General features: G+C 36.6%; 1 protein-coding gene across 1 annotated transcript in view; it reads left to right on the top strand.

Moving 5' to 3' along the window:
* The window catches only part of TASP1 (taspase 1), a 77154-nt gene that overhangs the window by 36421 nt on the left and 22697 nt on the right, over window positions 1–18036 (top strand). Inside the window, exons 9-11 of the mRNA XM_062490564.1 lie at window positions 1447–1566; window positions 3144–3222; window positions 16894–17004. Coding sequence (XP_062346548.1) covers window positions 1447–1566; window positions 3144–3222; window positions 16894–17004 — 310 coding nt within the window. The remainder of the gene's footprint in view (window positions 1–1446; window positions 1567–3143; window positions 3223–16893; window positions 17005–18036) is intronic.

Here is an 18036-nt window from a genome sequence, read left to right as displayed (position 1 = left end):
CCTGGGAAGATCTAGGTGTAGGTGCAGAGAAGAAATTTACTGTTTCTCTGGGTGAAAGCCAAGGATGAAACTCATGCCTAGGAGTTCCAGTTGCTTGAAAAGTGCTGTAGAACATGGTAGTAGTGCTGCATTGCATATTTTTCGTTTTGAGATTGGTGCAGAATTAACCCAAATGTTTTCTCTTAAATTAAGAGTGGCCAGAGTATCATCAGCATTGCAGTACTAGAAACCATGCTTGATAAATGATATAATATGCCCGAGAAATTTTAATTGGTGATGGGAACTTGATAATTCGAAGTTGAATAGTTGGTTTGTTTGTTTTTTTTTTTTTTTTAATTCCTCCCTCTGAATTCTGTTCCAGAAAATTTATATGAAAAACTTAACTGTTGGCATTATTTCACTGGTAAATCTGAATAAGGGACTTGAGGCTTGTGTAGCAGCACTGTGCATCTCTGGAGTACATGATGGATGATGGATCAGTTTTGTTTATTTGCTTTATTTTCTGTACACTGCATGCTGTGTGTTTGGTGGAGCGTAAAGTCTGAGTGCCTTGCCCTGGGTTCTGCAGAGAGGGGAATCTAGGCCAAGCCTTGGCAGACAGGAGGGTACTGTTCATTTTCTAACAGAGACTTAGTGTGGTGTGTTAAGGAATGGGGGAAGGATATAAAGAAAGACCCCTACTCCTGAAGGGAGTAAATCTATCTCAGAAGTCATGGAAGCAAGGACACTTTTCTAGTTACCCTCTAGTTACAGGGAGCAAAGGGTAAAATGCTTCACTCACTAAAGATTCCTGAACTGACAAGAAGTCTGGCAGAAAACATCTGTCCTAGGTGAGATTTTTTTTCTTGAGGCTTCTATTTTTTCTTGAAGCTTCTACTCAGGCTTCTATTCAGTATTTTTGCTTTACATGGTAAACAGCTGCTTGGTTTTTTTGATGATGCTGTGGTTTTTTGGGGGGGGCAAGGAGGGGGATCTTGGGGGTGTTTGATATTTTTGTTGTTGGTTTGTTTTTTTTTAATCTCATTTTTTTTACATCATACATCTTTCAAGATCAGAGCCTCTGAAAAATGCTTTCTTGGGCCTTCTAGGGCCTTTTGATGTGACATTAGTTGCTGAATCATTTATTTGTGGACAAGTGCCAGCCACTAAGCAAACATGACTTCTGGCACTTTTGTGAGTAAAAGCAGGTGATCTAAGCATTGGATGAGTTCTGAGATGTTTATTACCTTTGTGTTACTGGAGAATTTTATTAAGGTCCTGTCTGAGGCAAAAAAGCATTTTGGGAAGATTTATGGCAGTGAGTAGAAGTGCATGATAACAAATCCATTTTGTTGCTAGGCCTCTTGCTTGCACACTCCTAAGGAGTATGATCTGACTTCAAGATAGTATTTTTGCTAGTTTTTTGGGGGGTTTTTTTTGTTTTTTTTTTCTTTGTGTGTCCTGCAGGAGAATGACTCAGGAACACTGGATACAGTTGGTGCAGTTGTTGTTGACCAAGAAGGAAATGTTGCTGCTGCTGTCTCCAGTGGAGGTTTAGCACTGAAGCATCCTGGAAGAGTTGGTCAGGTAATGATTTTTTTTTTTTTCAGTTGGGAATGATTGTTCAGTGTCACAAGCAGGTGTGGTGTCAAGCAAGAGCTGTGACAGCAGACTTCTGTTCTACTTTTCTTCCTGGTAAATGCTGAAGGCATTTTCACTGATATGCAAGTGTTGTTCATAGCATCCTCCATAAATGTAATAAAACAGTGATGGGTAAGTGCTGGAATTCAGAATGCAAGAAATTCTCAAAACATTGGGCCTGTAAATCAAAGCCTGAAAAAGAACACAAAATTTAAACTGAGGGCTTGGGAAAAACTTCCAGGCTTAGGTGCTATAAGTAAAAATGTAAATTTAAAGCTTAAAGCAGAAACATGTTAAGTTAAAAAAAAAAAAGCATAACTATGAAGTTCAGGATAGTAAAAAAATAACTATAAAAGTAACAGAATGGCCTTAATAGATCTCTGTGTTAAAACAGACTTGTTAAAAAAGGTTACAGTATAATTAAACAAAAATTCTTCTTATTAGATTAGAAACATAAGTATCCTTGTTAACAGTGTTTTATTGATTAGTGAAAAGGTCTTGTAACCATAAGTCTTGTGACTTCTGGTCATGCTCTCAACGCCTATAGCAAGAACTCAGAAAATAAGAGTTAATTCTTTAGAACTCTTTCAAGAGTTCTGTAGAACTCTGTAGCTTATGTGTAGAAAATAAGAATAATGAACCACATTTTCTCCAGAAAATAAGAAAAATAAACTGCATTTTCTAAACAACTAAAAGTTCTATCTCTCTGCTTCATTTGGAATAAAAAAGAATCCCCATGAAACGTGATAACATGGGAACAAATAGCCCACAGGTAAGATGTTCTGTAGTTGGTTACCTTTTGACAGAGGTATCAATAAGTTAATTTCTTGGGCTTGAATACCTCCTTAATACCACAAATGGTCTCTTAAATGCTTAAAGTCTGAAAATAAGATTTCTCTCAATATTTAGGGAAGCTGTCCTAATTTTTAAGTGGTCTTGTGAATTGGAGGAAGTGACAAAGGTAGTAAAAGAACACATTAGGTATTTATTATATACTATATATAATTATGATTATATTTATGAATTGTTTGTAGTTCTATTAATTATTAATAATGTTAACTTATTGTTGTTAGGGAATTTTGAGGTGTGTCAGAAATTTTATGCTCCGTTGCTTTACAGCTGTATTTTTTGGTTGACATTTTCCACTGTCCAAAAAGCGGTTCTGTTTTGAAATGTCTTTAAGATTTTTTTGTTTGTTTGTTTTTTGAATAGCAGAGTGAAAGAGACTTTATGTTGACAGGGTTATCTTTACCCTCATTTTCTCTTAAGCTATGCTAGAATACTGTATCTATGACAAACACTCAGATCTGAGTAATAGTAAAAGGATGTAGCAAAATGGAGTGGAATTACAATATAGCTATGATAGTCTTATTCATAGTTTGTATTAATAATTGAGTTTTTCTTGGGTTTCTTTGTTATTGTTGTTGGTTTGAGGTTGTTTTAATACATTTTTTTTAAGGAAGGGGAATAAACCAAGAGTCTCATACACTTAAACTTTATGAACAATGTGCTTCTTTCCTTAGGCAGCTCTTTATGGTTGTGGCTGCTGGGCTGAAAATACAGGAGCTCATAACCCTTATTCCACTGCTGTGAGTACTTCAGGTATTTACTACTTTTATAAATATTTAATGAAGTTGCTATCTTTCTCTGTAATTAGTTTGAATATTTAAAATGCAAACAACATTTCGAGACTATATTCTAAATTTGTGTAATTTATTTGCATATATATGTATGTGTTTGTGTTTCAGTATTCTCTTTAAATCCATGAATTGATCTCTTGTTGGTTGCTTATATTGCCCTTTTTAATTAATTAGCAGCCATGGGAATTTTTATCCTGTTTTGTATTGCACTGAAAAGAAATGGTGTATTTGTTAGGTATTAAGGAACCTGTCCTGTGAAGAAGTGCTTATTAGCCCAATATTGAATTTAATGCAGAATACCTTTGGGAATGGAAACCTCGTGTGAAGGATTATCAGGGGGTCCTTTGGATACAAAAATGCTACATGCAGTGTATTTTCCTCAAAAATATTTAATTACTATTTCAGATCAGTATTTAAGTGAATTTTTTCTTCATTTCACTTTTTCTTCTGAAAGGAAAGGGAAAAGGCAAAACCAAAATACTGGAGTAAGTGTATCAGAAAATATTTATTCAGCAGTTGTGAAAGTGATGTAAGAATTAAGAGAGCTTCTGTTCCCTTTGGAAGGTTCAGGGTCTTGGATACACAGAAGTATTGTGGTCATTTGATGCCTTGCAGAACCCAAAACTTTTAAGGTGAAGTTACGTAGGAGTTGCTTTTACTTCTGTTTTTCTTTTCCTACCCCTAGTTGTATGAATAGCCTCAATCAGAAAAACTACTTGTAATACTTTTTAATGAGTGTTTATGTCAGGTTGCAAAATTTATGCTATTGCCCACTACTCAGTGGTCAGAGTTATCAGCATTCAGTAAAGGGAGAGGTAAAGAAAATCTGCAGAGTTCAGATGTAGGTAATGTCAGCTACATCCCTGGGGCAGTGCAGAGTTAGAGTCCTGCTGCAGAAATAGTAGAGGGAGCAAGGTGACAAGTTGCAGAGTTAAAATTTGATAGAGGTTGAAGAGCATCAGGAGTATCCTGTGTTGCTTTTATTTCCCCTGTATTCACGTATGTCTTGTACTATTGAAAATTTATGTAAATGTTCACCCTTAAGTTTAATGTCAGTAAAAGCAGATGTCCTTTTTGGTACTTACTCAGGGGATGGTTCTACTGAACTCAGGAGTGTAAGAAAGTGTTTTTTGCTCAAGGGATACCATATTGATTTTAATTTAATAAATGCTTACTGATGTAGCCGAACAGGTTTAAATATTTGGGGCCATATTAATTAGTGAGCACAAGTCCAATATTAAAGATTGTGGAAAAGCTGAAGTGGACAACTTTATTTAATTCTTTAAAATTTCTTGATGAAGTCAGCTGGATTTGAAGTCTGTGTGAGTACTGACAAGCATCCTGGTGCACTCACAGGAGATTACTAGATTTAATGATGGCCTGAAATACAAGTCTTCTCTCTTTTTGCTGGTACCACTTTTGTATAGTGTGGAATACTTCAGTGTTACACTAGTTGTAACTGTCACAAACACACATATATGGTTATTTGTTTGGTTCAAAACTTCTAGCTTCCATGACATTACCCTGATCCAAGTCCCAGTTAATTGGAGTGGCCTGCTGGTGGGCTGTGAAGCATGGCCATCTGTTCATTCATGGATTTGAAGCTCAGCCTAGTGGTGTTTAATTAAATTCTTGTTTCTGCTTTTCCTTTAAAGTAAGTATGTGTATGTCTGTGAGAGAGGGGGAGATAGAAATGTTTACAGGAAGTGAGAACTCTTCTGTAATCAATACCATTCTTTTTTCCATTTCAGAAGCTCATAATGTTTTATTTTACAATGTACTTTATGTTTAGTGCAGTTCTAAAATACATTGATGCCCGACTCTTCTTTAAAATATGAACATCCAATGTGAACAATGAATTTAATTAAGGAGTAAAGGGATGGAAAATTCAGTTGTATGAAAAGTTGAAAGAATGAAACTTACAGCTTGGCTGGGTGACAACAGGAGATGGGAATGGGGGCATAAACATCTGCAAATATTCAGTTGAAACTGCCATGGCCAAGGAAGAGAATAATGCATTAAGATATATAATAGTTAAATATTTAGAAAATAAATGTACTGTCTAAACTCTAGAAGATGTCTTAATTTAGAAAACTCCAAGATGGACAGTGCTTCTTAATAGAATATCACCACTGTCCCTTGATGTAACTAAACCCAGACTAGACTGTATTTGTGACAGTGATTATGCTCTCCTCTTGTAGGTTTCCAAATGGGTTTTGTGTGGACATTTATTTTTCAAAAACCAGCAACAAATGCAACTTGCATGTTACATATAAATAAAAACTGTGTACATGCACATTCATTTTATGTTTTATTTTACATTTGTTTACACCTGTATGTAAATGTATTTAAAAGATGTACTTTAAAGAAGCCTACCATCAGTTTAAATTTCTCTGGTTTTCACAATATGCAAACATTTTGTTGTTTTAATTTCACATGTCTATTTATTTTAACTGGTCTTTGTGTCCAAATTTGGCACAGATCTAATAGTTTCTACAGGGAATTTTTTTCTGTTTTGTGGTGAGAATAAAAAAAAGAATAAAATTAGACGGTGGTTGCTGTGGTTATTGAGTAATGTTTAAAGTTCATTGTTACATGACTTCAGAGAATAGCTGACTCATCAAATTACATTTGGAATTTAAAAAAAAAATTGAATAAAAAGTTAAAGCTTACGGGGAATTAGAGTTTATGGAAAAGATCCTCAAAATTATTTGGTAATAATGTGTGTTAAACCAAATAATTTTAGCTGAATAATTCTTTGGGAAATAAAAGGTTTCTCTTTTGTGGTGGTTTACACTTTTAAACTTCTTTTTAGTGATTGCTGAGAATAGAAATTTAAGCCTTGAGAGTTTGTTGTATCAGGCTCTCTATTCAATCATGAAAAAGGATATTCTTTGGCATTAGTTTCATATAAGCAATTTTGAAGGGTCAGGTTTTGTAAACTCTTTTCACGCCACACTTAAGAAATTGTTCATGTCCTTGGGAATGACGATCAACTAGAGATTGAGCAGGTTGGGGAGAAGCTGTGGTGTTGAGGAAGAAGAGTTTGGAATAGTAGGCAGAGTACAAACTCTTGCACAGTGAATTCCACATGGAATGGACACATTGGATTGAAGCTGAGCTCCAGACAGTTTGGTAGCCTGTATCAGAGAAGAGGCTGTTTGCAGTTCTCCAGGGAAAAGTACAGGACTGGGAAAAGCACATCTACTGCATTATCCAGGCTTCTGGCAATTTGTGATATTGGGACTTTACAAACTAGAGATACATTTGTTCTAGTAGGTCAGGGTGACTTCTCAAGGTTTCTCTTTTTGTTCTTGGAAGACCAGATACTTAAATTTTCCTGGGAATGGTTCAATTCTGTGGTTATCTTTGTGGAAACTTCATTGGAAAAGGAAAAGTTTTATTTTAAATGCCATAATCAATAATGCAGTAGACTTTATTCTTGAATTTTTAAATTTTGTTCTAAAATCCTCCAATTGAAGCTTCAATGTCTTTTAGTACCTGCCTTATAAAAAAAAAAAATAAGGCAGGTTGGGAGGAAGATGTCACCACAGAAGTACTTAAAAGTAATTCCAAGTTCCTGTAGCTTTCTTCAATGGTTGTGTATTATTTGAAGAGATCTTGGATCTTCTGCTGGCCCTGTGGTTGCTGGGAGGCTTCCTGCCTTTGCCTGTTCGGGAAGAATTTAGTATTAGTTCTTATGCCTCTTAGCAAGTTGTTTCTTAAATATTTTTGGTTATTTTTTTATCATGTTTTTATGTTGAATGTGCCGAAGGTGGTGGTTCTGAACTTGTTTGGGCATGACTTCAACTTTTTGCACAGTAATTTCATACCTCTAACAGTCACTTGGCCTTGTTGGTCAACCACAATGTCTTTGGTTTTACTTTTTGGTTTTGTTTTTTTGGCTTTTAAAAAGATACTTCAAGGTTTACAAAATACAGGATATTTTAAAATTCATATTTTATGGTTATAGTTTAACAGGGCCTGGGACAACTGAAATCAAAAGATGAAGACTTTCTAAAAACAGTGTGGGGGAGATGGTGAAACTTAAGAATGACTGTGAATTTAGGGGGTCTTAAATCCAAGGTTTATTCCATAACTCTCAGTCTGAAATTCAGTTTCTGTGTAAACAAGTAGAGCCTTTCTGATTTTTTTTCCCCATCAACTGTTTTTGAGATATTTTGATACATAAACTCTGAATTATGTTAAAATTAATATTTTGTTCAGTAAAAAATGGTTGTGGGACTTCATTGGCAGCTGAAGGATAAACATTACAGGAATTTAAGTATCTCAAAATCAGTATTAAAATTCAAGATAATTCAGAGAATGTTTCAGTTGCAGGCACAGCCAAAATACCTGGGCAGCTTTAACTGTGACATCTAATAACAGTGCAAGGGCCATTCCATGAAGGAATGATGGTAGAGACAGATTGGAAGCTTGTTAAATGAACTGAGCATGACCTTTAAATAAAGTGGCCTTTATTTAGTATAAATGTATTTTAACAGCTGAACTGGGTTTTGGATGAATATAGCAGGAGCCAAATCTGTGGTGTTTAAAAGCTTTTCTATGCATGTGTGCACACCGACACAAATAAAACAGGGTCCCCTTTAGGCACCTCCACTACCTCCCCCCAGAAAGAGGCCAGAACACTCCTAAGGCTGCTTGGAACTCTAGTGGGTGTGTTTTTTGTTGGTATATGAATGTAAACACAGGAAGATGGGTATTATTTGGAAGGAAAACATTTGTGAACAAAACTCAACCATAGGAAATACAATAGTCCAGTTTTTGGCTGTGTGTCTTTTGGATGCTTTTGCAGGCAGTGTGGAATGTGCATTGTGGTGTAAGATGGAATAGGAATGACACCTGTTCAGAGATAGGCTGTGGTTGTTAGATTGTTTGTTGAGCTGTGCCCTCAGCCAGCATTTTGTTCTCCTTACAGAAGCCACTGATCTGTAGATTCCTACTTGAAAACTCCTTTTGCAAACAAACTCTACTGATGTGCAAATCTACAGAGTAAATACTTTTAAGGGAAGCTTTAATGCAATGCTTTATTTGTGATTTTGTGATTCCTTTTTGTTGATGGCAGTATTGGCTGTGTTAGGACCCAGTGAGTGAATACCTGGCCAGTGCTATTTTGTGGAATTATGAAATGGTTTGCGTTGGAAGAACCTTAATGGATGGAACACCTCTACCCTGGGCAGGGATAACTTCTAGACCAGGTTGCTCAAAGCTCCATCCAGTCTGGCCTCAAACAGTTCCAGGGATGTGGCATCCACAGTTTCTCTGAGCAAGTTGTACCAGTGAATTACATTTATAATGTGATTATAAATCTTACTTCAACTTGCACGTGCTGGTAGCTCTTATATACACACAAGTGCAGCATTGTCTGTCTGGTCTGTCCTTCTGAGTCCATGTTCCCAGTGCCCAGAGGAATTTCACATGCAAATTTTGTGTCCTGTACAGATTGCTTGAGCTGCTCTGTGTGAGATGGATATTATGATACAATTAGTCTCTTTGTAGACATTTGTATTATCTCTCAAAATCCGTCTGGGCCTGTGTGATTTGGAGAATAAGAGGTAATTTAATGAATCACAGATGAAGCAGCTGCATATGGAGAAGAATTATGTCATTGTTACTGTGAACCAGAGGGTAGGGTGGAGGAAGAGGAAGTCTGTCTCCAGGCAGATCAGTATTTACCTGTGAAGTGAATGTTTCTGAAGAGTTCATTCAGCCTGGGTGTCTAGATGCAGCTGGGAGGCTTCAGTGCTGTGGCATGTGGTGTGTGAACTAACTCAGCACCACCACGAGTCTGGGAGAAAAGAGAGGAAGCCCCAGGTAGAGATGATTTGTGGGAATGGTAGGATTGAGTGGCAGTCAATAAAACACAGTACTGCAGTGTTCAGAGCTAAGGGGTTTGTCCTCAGAATGATCTGAGTGGTGGTTTGAATTGCCTTTGGAAGGCTTGTTGGGAAGCAGAACTGGATGAATACAATAGAGAGCTTATTGCATCTCAAAATGTTAATTTGCCTTGATGCTATAATATCTGTTATGCTTGAAGGTGCACAGGCTTGTGGAGGTTGTAGCCTCCTGCAGAAGGTCCAGATTTTGTATCCTGGGCCAGCAGCTGTGCAGCACCAGCTCCTGCACTGGACACTTCATCCTGTCCCTGTTGCTGTGCCTTGCCCAAAGTGGAATAGGTGCAAGGATGGAAAGTGAATTGGAGATGTGGCAGACTGAACTCCCTTTCTATGTCTGAAATATTTTTCTGGGATTTGAGAGTGAGTTGTTTTATACCTTTAGTTAGCAAGCACATAAGCTACTGTCATACTTTGTTCCCTGTAAGTTTTGTGTGACATAAGTGATGTAGTTTGGAGAGGTATAGTTTTACAGAGATTAGTAGCCGCAAAGCTTCTGACGAAGGCCTAGGCAAAAGCGTTTGCTTTTCTTTGCAGCTTAAATGAAGTTAATCCTTCAAAAACGTATTAAATGTAATGAAGAATGAAAAAAAGCACTCTTTGAGGGACCTACATTTGTTCTTCATTTTAACCTCTCTTGGAGGTACATCTGAAATTCTTTTTGTTCACGGTAACTCAAACAAGAGGCTTTTAAAATAAATTATCTGCCATTTACCACTATTCACAACTTAAGGATTCATTCATGTGGCACTGTATCTCTCTAACCTTTTTTTTCTTCTGATCTGTAAAATTGTAGAAAACCTGAATGAGTTGTTCTTTAGAGTGATTGGTTTATTTTTCCCATATAAAAAACTTAGAGACATAAGTGTTTTCCTACCTTTCCTTAGGGAAGATACTTTAGACGCAAGTTTGTCTGCATGTTGAATTTGTCTTTTGCTATCTTTGAAACCTGCCCAAATTTACTAAAGTTTCAACCTTTTGGAAAATTTCCATTACATTTTCTTAGTAGGTAAATCATCTAAGAATATTCTGTCTACAGCAGGAATTGAGCTCTCTAGGATCAGTGCTTTACAAATTGGACAGGACTTTATTTGCAGGGTTTTTTTCTGGCAGTAGGTCAGTAATTAAAAAATTTCCTCTGCTTATATGAAGACAAGATACAGCAGCTGATAGGAGCAAAAAAAAGCTAAAAGTTATGTAACTTTAACACTGTAGTGCATTCTGCTAGACTGCAGCATTTTGTCTTTTGGGAGTTATGCATTCAAATAGTATTTCAATGTGTAACTACGTACATAATATATTAATATGTCCTGCCAACTAAATATTTTTATTGTACAGTATTTTGTTTTTTTAAAATTACTGGCTTACAAGGTTTTAATCAGCTCTTTCTAGAGATGCTGGAAAGGATGAAAAGAAGTTAATGAAATACAGGTTTCACTGTGTTTCCATTAGGCATAACCAGATGCTATCCAGGAAGTAAAGCAGAAATAGTAGTTCTTTAACTTATTGACACTTTAGGGACTACTATTGAACTGAAAATAATATCAGGGCTTAATTGGACAGAAACAACAGGGCCAGGTTCAGACTGTGCTGCATGGAATAGATGATAAAATACAGATAACCTGTCACTTCTGTCTTTAGCTTCTGAAAAGTGAAGAGTCATACTTCAGCAGTGGCGTAAACTAGATGAATTTTTCCATTCTTGACTGTATGTGAGTTTGCAAGTTTCCATTCTGTACTCCTTTAAAACAAGTTCCAACACGAGGTACTGTGTGTTTCATAGCTAGACAGGCTCCTGCAGCCTGTCAGAGCTCCATAAGCTCTGCTTGTGGCTTGCAGAAAGCAAACTCCATTTTCATTTCTCATTCCATTCAACAGGAGCCTCTTTCATGTCTGAAAATTGAAAACGTGTGTTTTTCAGTGTGGTGCATGGATGTGTGTGTGCCCTCTGGCACACCTGTTTCTAATTTTCTGACTTGAAAGCATCTCCCATCAAAAGAAGCAGAAAAACAATTTCTTTCTGACATGCTGCTCGGAGGCCCTTGCTTTGCACAGGGCCTTCCTTTCCTTTTCCATCTTGGTTCCATCAGAAGAACATTGTAAGATGCAGAGCACGCATTGTATAGGATGTTAAGTGTATATTGTGCTGGCTTTTGTCCTCTTGTTGTGGTTATTTCAAGCATTAGAAATCTTCTTGAGAAGTCACTATGCTGAGGAAAAAAAACAGTGGTTTAATCTTTAGTTTCTTGCATGAAGCTCAAATGAAGGATCCAAGTCTGTAGCAAGTTAAGGTTTGTATAACCTGTGAATTGAGTATTAATTACTGCTTGGTGCAGAAAGATTAGCATTTAAAATTATAACTCAGATTGTGTGCAGTATAAGGTAGTATCTAATATAGTAGCTAAAAATTGAAGATGTTAGCAATCTTAAAAAATAAAACCAAGAACATCAAACCCCCCCCAGCCCCCCAGGTTATTTGGTTGTTATGGAAATTGTGCATAGGCTAACTAGAAAATTACTATTGCTGAAATGGTAACTCAGCGAGACTACTGATATATCCAGAACAGCTAAATTATAGTAGGATAACAGAAGAAAACGAAACTATGGGAAAAAAAAAACAAGTTGTAGATTCACAGACTGTTCTTGTTCAAATATTGTAGTAATCAATGAGGAGTATTTGAATAGGAGGTAAAATCGTATTATTTTCAGAAATTACATGTTTCAATACCCACAGAAAAGGGAAATTCTGTTTCAGTTTTGGTTTGCCTGGCACTTTAAAAGAAGCACTGCATTAAAAAGATGTCTCTGAAAATCAGTGTTTCTGTTTCTGTATGATCTTTAAGTGGATTTGTATATCACCTTCAAGTAATTTTCAAGCAGGAATAGAAGCTTCTGATTTAAGACAGATTTTCTGGGATCTTTTAGAGTTTCATTTTGGTGTGTAGTTTGTTTACAAAATAAACGTGTTGTGTCTATTAAGCCACATTCTTCTTTCCTTCCCTTGTCATAGGTATCTATTGCCATATATCCCTGAAGCCTTTAGGAATCTGTATATTCTTTCCCCTTAATCTGGGAGGCTAGAAACTTGAATCCAAAATATCTGTCTGTATGTTTCAGGGTTTTTTTGGTAGGATCTTAGAGTGGTTTGGGTTGTGAGGGCCTTAAAGATCATCGTTTTCCAGCACCCTGCCATGGGCAGGAACACCTTCCACTTAAACAGCTTGCTTAAAGCCCCATTCAGCTTGGCTATGAACACTACCAGGGGTGGTGCATTCAGAACTTCCCTGGGCAACCAGTTCCAGTGTCTTATCACCCTCATAGTAAAGAATTTCTTCCTAATATCTAATTTAAATCTAGCCTCCATCATTGTAAAGAGATTCCCTTTTGTCCTATGACTAGTTGCTCTTCCCTTACCCTCCAGTGCTGTAGTATCGTTATAGAAGGTTGCCAAATTTGTCAGGCATGATTTATCAAAATAGTCTCTATAAACTATTTGTTTTCTGTAGGAACATTTTCCTGTTTGCCCGTAGCAATCTTAGAAGAAGTCTAATTGTACTTAGCCCTGCAAATATGGACAACAGCAGTTCCAACAGTAGTATTTTTGCCAGCAGAGGAGGTACAAGTAGGCAACATGATGTTTGCAAAATATTACTGTGTTAGGAAAATATTTTTTTACTATACAAAACAGTCATTTCAGTGTGAAGCACTAAATTAACCCAGTACATTTTTCCAGCTAGTCATCTCCATTTGAATCACTTGTGTGAAGTCTTAGGGAAGCATTTGTCTGTCATTGCAAAATATTCATTTCTGACATATGAGCTTTGGGTTACTGAGGAAGTGATCATCATAACTGGGAAAGGATCGTAAATGACTTAATCTCTGTTTACAGGAAAGTTACTAAAATTAATATATTTGAGGCTTTAATGTAGAAATGAAAAATTCTTAGTGGGAGTCCCTCTTGGTTTGGCTGTAGTACTATTCAGTGAAAGAAATGTCAAAACTATTAACACTTGCAGTTAAATGTAGTATAATGTGAGATAGTTAAGCAAATGAGCCAGATTTGCATTTTCACTAACTTGTGTGCATGATTTGGAAATGTGTTTAAGTATTTTTCACTGGAGTTGCTGTCTTGAGTCATGTTAATAGAACTTTTTTGGAAGTTGGTTAATGCTGGCAGTTAGACAAAAGTGTCTGGAACGATAAATTTGAACCCACAACTTGATATTATTGTAAGTTACTAATCAGTTTTGATTGCTGTGGTAATGTATACATTCATTTTGTGCCTAGTCCTAGTATTATCTACAATGTATTCCCAGTTAGAGGCTATACAGATGTATAGATCTGCTAAACCTGCAAGAAGTTTGATTCTGATTTGAGATAATAGAAAGTGTAATTCTTTTCCTCAGCCTGTATCTGGTCAAAGTATGTGAAACAGTGCTTAGCTTTTTTTCTTGTTCTTCAAAAATAGATGTTTCTACATCAAAAACTACAGTAACAAATTTTTCTTTTCCAAATGGGGGAATAGTTTTTCTTAGTTATCTGTCCCTGCAGACTGCCAGAAAGTGATGTGTTGAAAGATTTTTACATACACTGCCAGCAGCAGTCTGTAAGTTTGCTGTCTTATAGGTTGACATAAATACGACAAAAAGAAATGACTTTGTCTGTGGGGATGTAGAGATGTGTGATGTGTTAGTAGAATTGCGAAGCTGCTTTTCTTGTGGTTGATCCTGGATCACATCTGTGGGCCGCAGCTGTTTTTAACCCATATTAAGTTTACTCTCTCTGAATTTTTTTTGGTGCAGACTTGATGTTATGGGAACTCTTCAATAAAGTGATTCTCTTGGGAGGGAAATAACATTATATGTCATGCTAAAAAATGGCCATTGTTTCTTTTTAATGACACCTAGGGAAATACTTGAAAATTGTGAAGTAGTAACATCTGGTTTTATTACTTGATGCACTGGAGATGCATAGACTCACTCTGGTTTCTGTGTCTCATTTGTTTCATTCCTATACAAAGTCCTCTGCTTCTTATTTATATAGTTATATTTAAAGGTATTACATGTTATATTTTAAAGGTACTAACAGGTTTGTTTTGGTTTTTTTTAAGAACAAATCTGCTTTCTCAGTTTTTGCTGGAGCATATGGCTTTTGTTTGCTTTTGTTCTTTACAGTAAAGCTTCACAGTGATTAAATTTTCTTAGTTTAAAAATAGCAATGTCCATGTTGTGTTCTATGGGTAAAATGCATCTTGTGGGGTTTTTTCATGTTCTTCATCCATCACTTTGGGATAAACAGTAGATAACTCACAGTTCTGTTGTGGACAGAAGCTTCTGAGTGTGGGTGTAATGAGGCAAATGAATGGACAGACCCTCCTATGAGCAGCTGCTGAGGTTGCTGTGTTGCACAAGCCTCTTAAAGATTGTCTCCTAACCAGGACACTTCTCTCATTAACTTGAGAGCTTGACAGTCTCAATGAAAACACTTTTTCCCTTATGCTCTCAAGATTTCCCTTGACTGGGTAATTGTTGTAGTACTTTGGCTCTTTTGTTTTCCTCTAAATTTGTAATTGGCTTTTACTCAATCTGTTTGCTATACAAAGAATTTTTTTTTGTCTTTCTGTTGTGCCAATTGTATGTAGATTCAATGCCAAAGTGTCCCACTTAAAACGACTCAGTTTAGCTGAATTGTATTAATCAGGAGACACTGCCCATTAGCAGGATACATAACTGAAGACCAAGGTATTTTTTTGATGTTTGAATATGTCAGGATTTTGGGACAAGTGTACAGAATTTCTCAGCAATCTTTTCTTTGGGCTGATTCTCTGACATGTAATGCGCCTATAGTGCTCCAGAGGGTTTTTTTGGTTTTTTTTGTTTGTTTTTTTTTTTTTTTTTTTTGGAGGGGGGGTTTGTTTCTTTGTTGGGGGTTAAATCTTGAAAATGCTAGGGGTAATTTTTTTCTCCTTCTGTATTAGCAATCTTTGAAGAACAGTGGAATTGAAGGGGAAGGGTATAATTGTGTGACAATTAGCCAGAGAGGGAGATACTTTGAATAGGTTGCCATGTTAATTAGGGTTTAAAATGGTAAGAAGAACTGGAAACCAGTCTGTGAGTAGCTGCAATACACAGTGCCAGACCTGTCAATGTGTTTGTGTCATGTTGTACCCAAACCAGTCAATGCTCTAAACTCAGCATTATGCGCAGCACTGAGAGACTCAGCAGGCTGCCCAGGAGCCACTTTGGGTTGGGTTTAATAATTAAGTTTTTCTTTATACCACATCTAGGCTGGCTTCAGCCAGTGTTTCTCTTCTGGGCTTGTTAGTGCTTCCAGTAAAGTGTGAGTTATCCCTGGAGACTGAGCTGCCTTTGTCTGAAGCCAGCCTAGGTCTGATGTCTTACCAGCTCTAGCTCCCTGCTACTTTGGAAGCAAATAGATCGTTTCCAGCCATAAATTTGTTTTTGGAGGCTGTGTAAGTGTATTTATGCAGTTCTGTACCTGAGTTAATAAGTCCAGCTGGATTATACCAGGTTTTTTTTTTTTTATGGTTCCAGTGCTTGCATCATCTTGTTTTATTTAATGAGCTATATGCTAGAAATATTTATCTATAATTGTGAATGGATTGTATCTGACTTCTCTCTGTATGTTCTGGTGTCCAATGTAGTTTCAGGCCCCTATAAGCTACAAATCAGATCAAAATGTAGTCGCTTACATTTAGATAATTTGAGATCATTGTTGCATTACAACTATACATTAGTTATGGTTTTTTCTTTCGCAACTGGATATCACTGTTCACCTGGCTCTTGGTTAAACCTCTTCTAAATGTTTTGTCTGCTTCCCTGCCATTGGGGAAAAATGTCAACAAACAGGAGGTGTAAGTAGTGTAATGACCTTGGTCTATATGGAGGAGGTATCAGCAGTGAGTTTTCCTACCCAACAAACCCCAGTTGGTCCAGTAAACGTGCATGGTGCCATTTGGCTGCAGCTGTATGTCCCAAAGCACAGTATAGGAAGGGAGAAGGGTGTAGGAGGAAAAACAGCAGGTGTGAGAATATTCCTACAGAACAAGAGTAGCAGTAATGACCTGCTTGTCTTCACCAAAAATAGGTTTCAGGGGATAGGTACAGAAAGCACTGAGGCAATAAGTGATTGTTTGCAGAAGCTTTTTAATTTTTTAAGGACAAACCTTTAAAAATTACAGGAATTTGTGCTAGGGGTCCAATGACCAGCCCCTTTGGCAAAAAAGCATGGGTGAATTAATGTATTCTGTTGTTGCAAAAAGGCTGAATCAGATAGACTAAATAGAAGGTTCTGTCATGCAAAAGGAGTTACTGTGTCACTGAAGTGGTTCTTGGTTTGAAGAGTTGCATGCAAGGATCATTCCCGAGAGAATGATTAGTAAGAGGAATCTGTCACGATAGAGATGCCAGGTCAGAGACTGTCTCTGTTTCTTCTTTCTGCACTTAACTTTGGTTTATGACTTTGTGCAGTTGAAATTGACTGACTTAGTTGAATTTTTGAGTGACTCCATGTCAACCTTTTTAAAAAATAAAAGTATGTGGCAGAAACTTGTCTTATGCATCACTGTGAAGAAACTGTCATTATTTTGCATCATCACAGCCAGATTAATGTAAATTAATGATGATGTAAATTAATGACACGGTTTCTTCATAGTGATATCTGTATTTTTACTATTCCCAATCTTGATATTTCTTTAGGTTGTGGAGAGCACCTTGTCCGGACCATACTGGCCAGAGAATGTTCATGTGCTTTGCAAACAGAGGATGCCCACCAAGCTCTCCTAGAGACTATGCAAAACAAGTTTATTGGTGAGTATATGGCCCTGATTGCCTAAATGTCACCCAACATTGTTGAAAATGCAAGTAACTCTATTAAATAAAAATACTTATTCTTGCAATTTCTGTTCAAGCCTTGTGTTGCAGTTGGCTTCAGATTTAGTGTTGTGTTACATCTGAAAAATGTTAAACTACAGAAGAATATATTAGGAAATTTAAAGGAAAACCCTTGGAAATACCTCAATTGTTATGTGAGTCACAGAATACCCAGAGAGGTTTGAAGAAAGAATTTCCTGTCTGAATAATGGGCTGTGGTGTACAATTGCATATTTTAGAATTGATGGGTTAGAAGCATTAGTAAAAAATATTCATCATGTTTAACCCTTTTAAAACCATTTCATGTTCTAATTAATTGCTTTGGACAGACAAATTCTGGTTTGCTATTTGCATAATAAATTTAATTTCTTGACAAAGTGAAATAGACTTTGATTAAAAAAAACCAATTTTTTTCTTTGATTTAAGGGAATTGTGCAGTATGTCTTCAATTTCTTGTAAATATAGATCTTGTTTTCTTTCTCAAGTCATGAGCGAAATATGGATGTGGATTGTTAAAATAACCATAAAGTCTTGCCATTTTGAAAATTCCAGTGAAGCTTGTGGCATATATATTGCCTTGCAGTGTTTTCATACCCCTTAAAATATTTTAAGCTTTAAAATCCACAGGTAATTTTCATCTTCAAAATTTCTTCTGTACAACATAATACTTGTACACTGTGTTACCAAAGCTTATTTTGTAATACTTTAGTTAGAACTGAAAGAGGGACATGCACACACCTTTTGGGGTTCCAGGGACTGATGCCCTTGGTCTTGGCAAGCAGTGCATTGCAACTTCTTGATTTCTTTTTATGGTGTTGAATCCATGTTGTATTCTGCTTCTGACATTTGACTGTTTGCAGGAAAAATCGCCTTTGCATTGGAAGACTGCACTTGATAATCTACTGCTCTCCTGCAGTTGTTTCTAGGTGTTGTAAGAGTGTAGAACACTCTGTGTGTTCCTCAAAAAGA

Source organism: Cinclus cinclus, chromosome 3 (assembly GCF_963662255.1).
Source record: "Cinclus cinclus chromosome 3, bCinCin1.1, whole genome shotgun sequence".
NCBI classification, from domain to species: Eukaryota; Metazoa; Chordata; class Aves; order Passeriformes; family Cinclidae; genus Cinclus; species Cinclus cinclus.
Note: the sequence above shows the minus strand (reverse complement) of the source record. Positions and strands in the feature narration are given on the sequence as shown.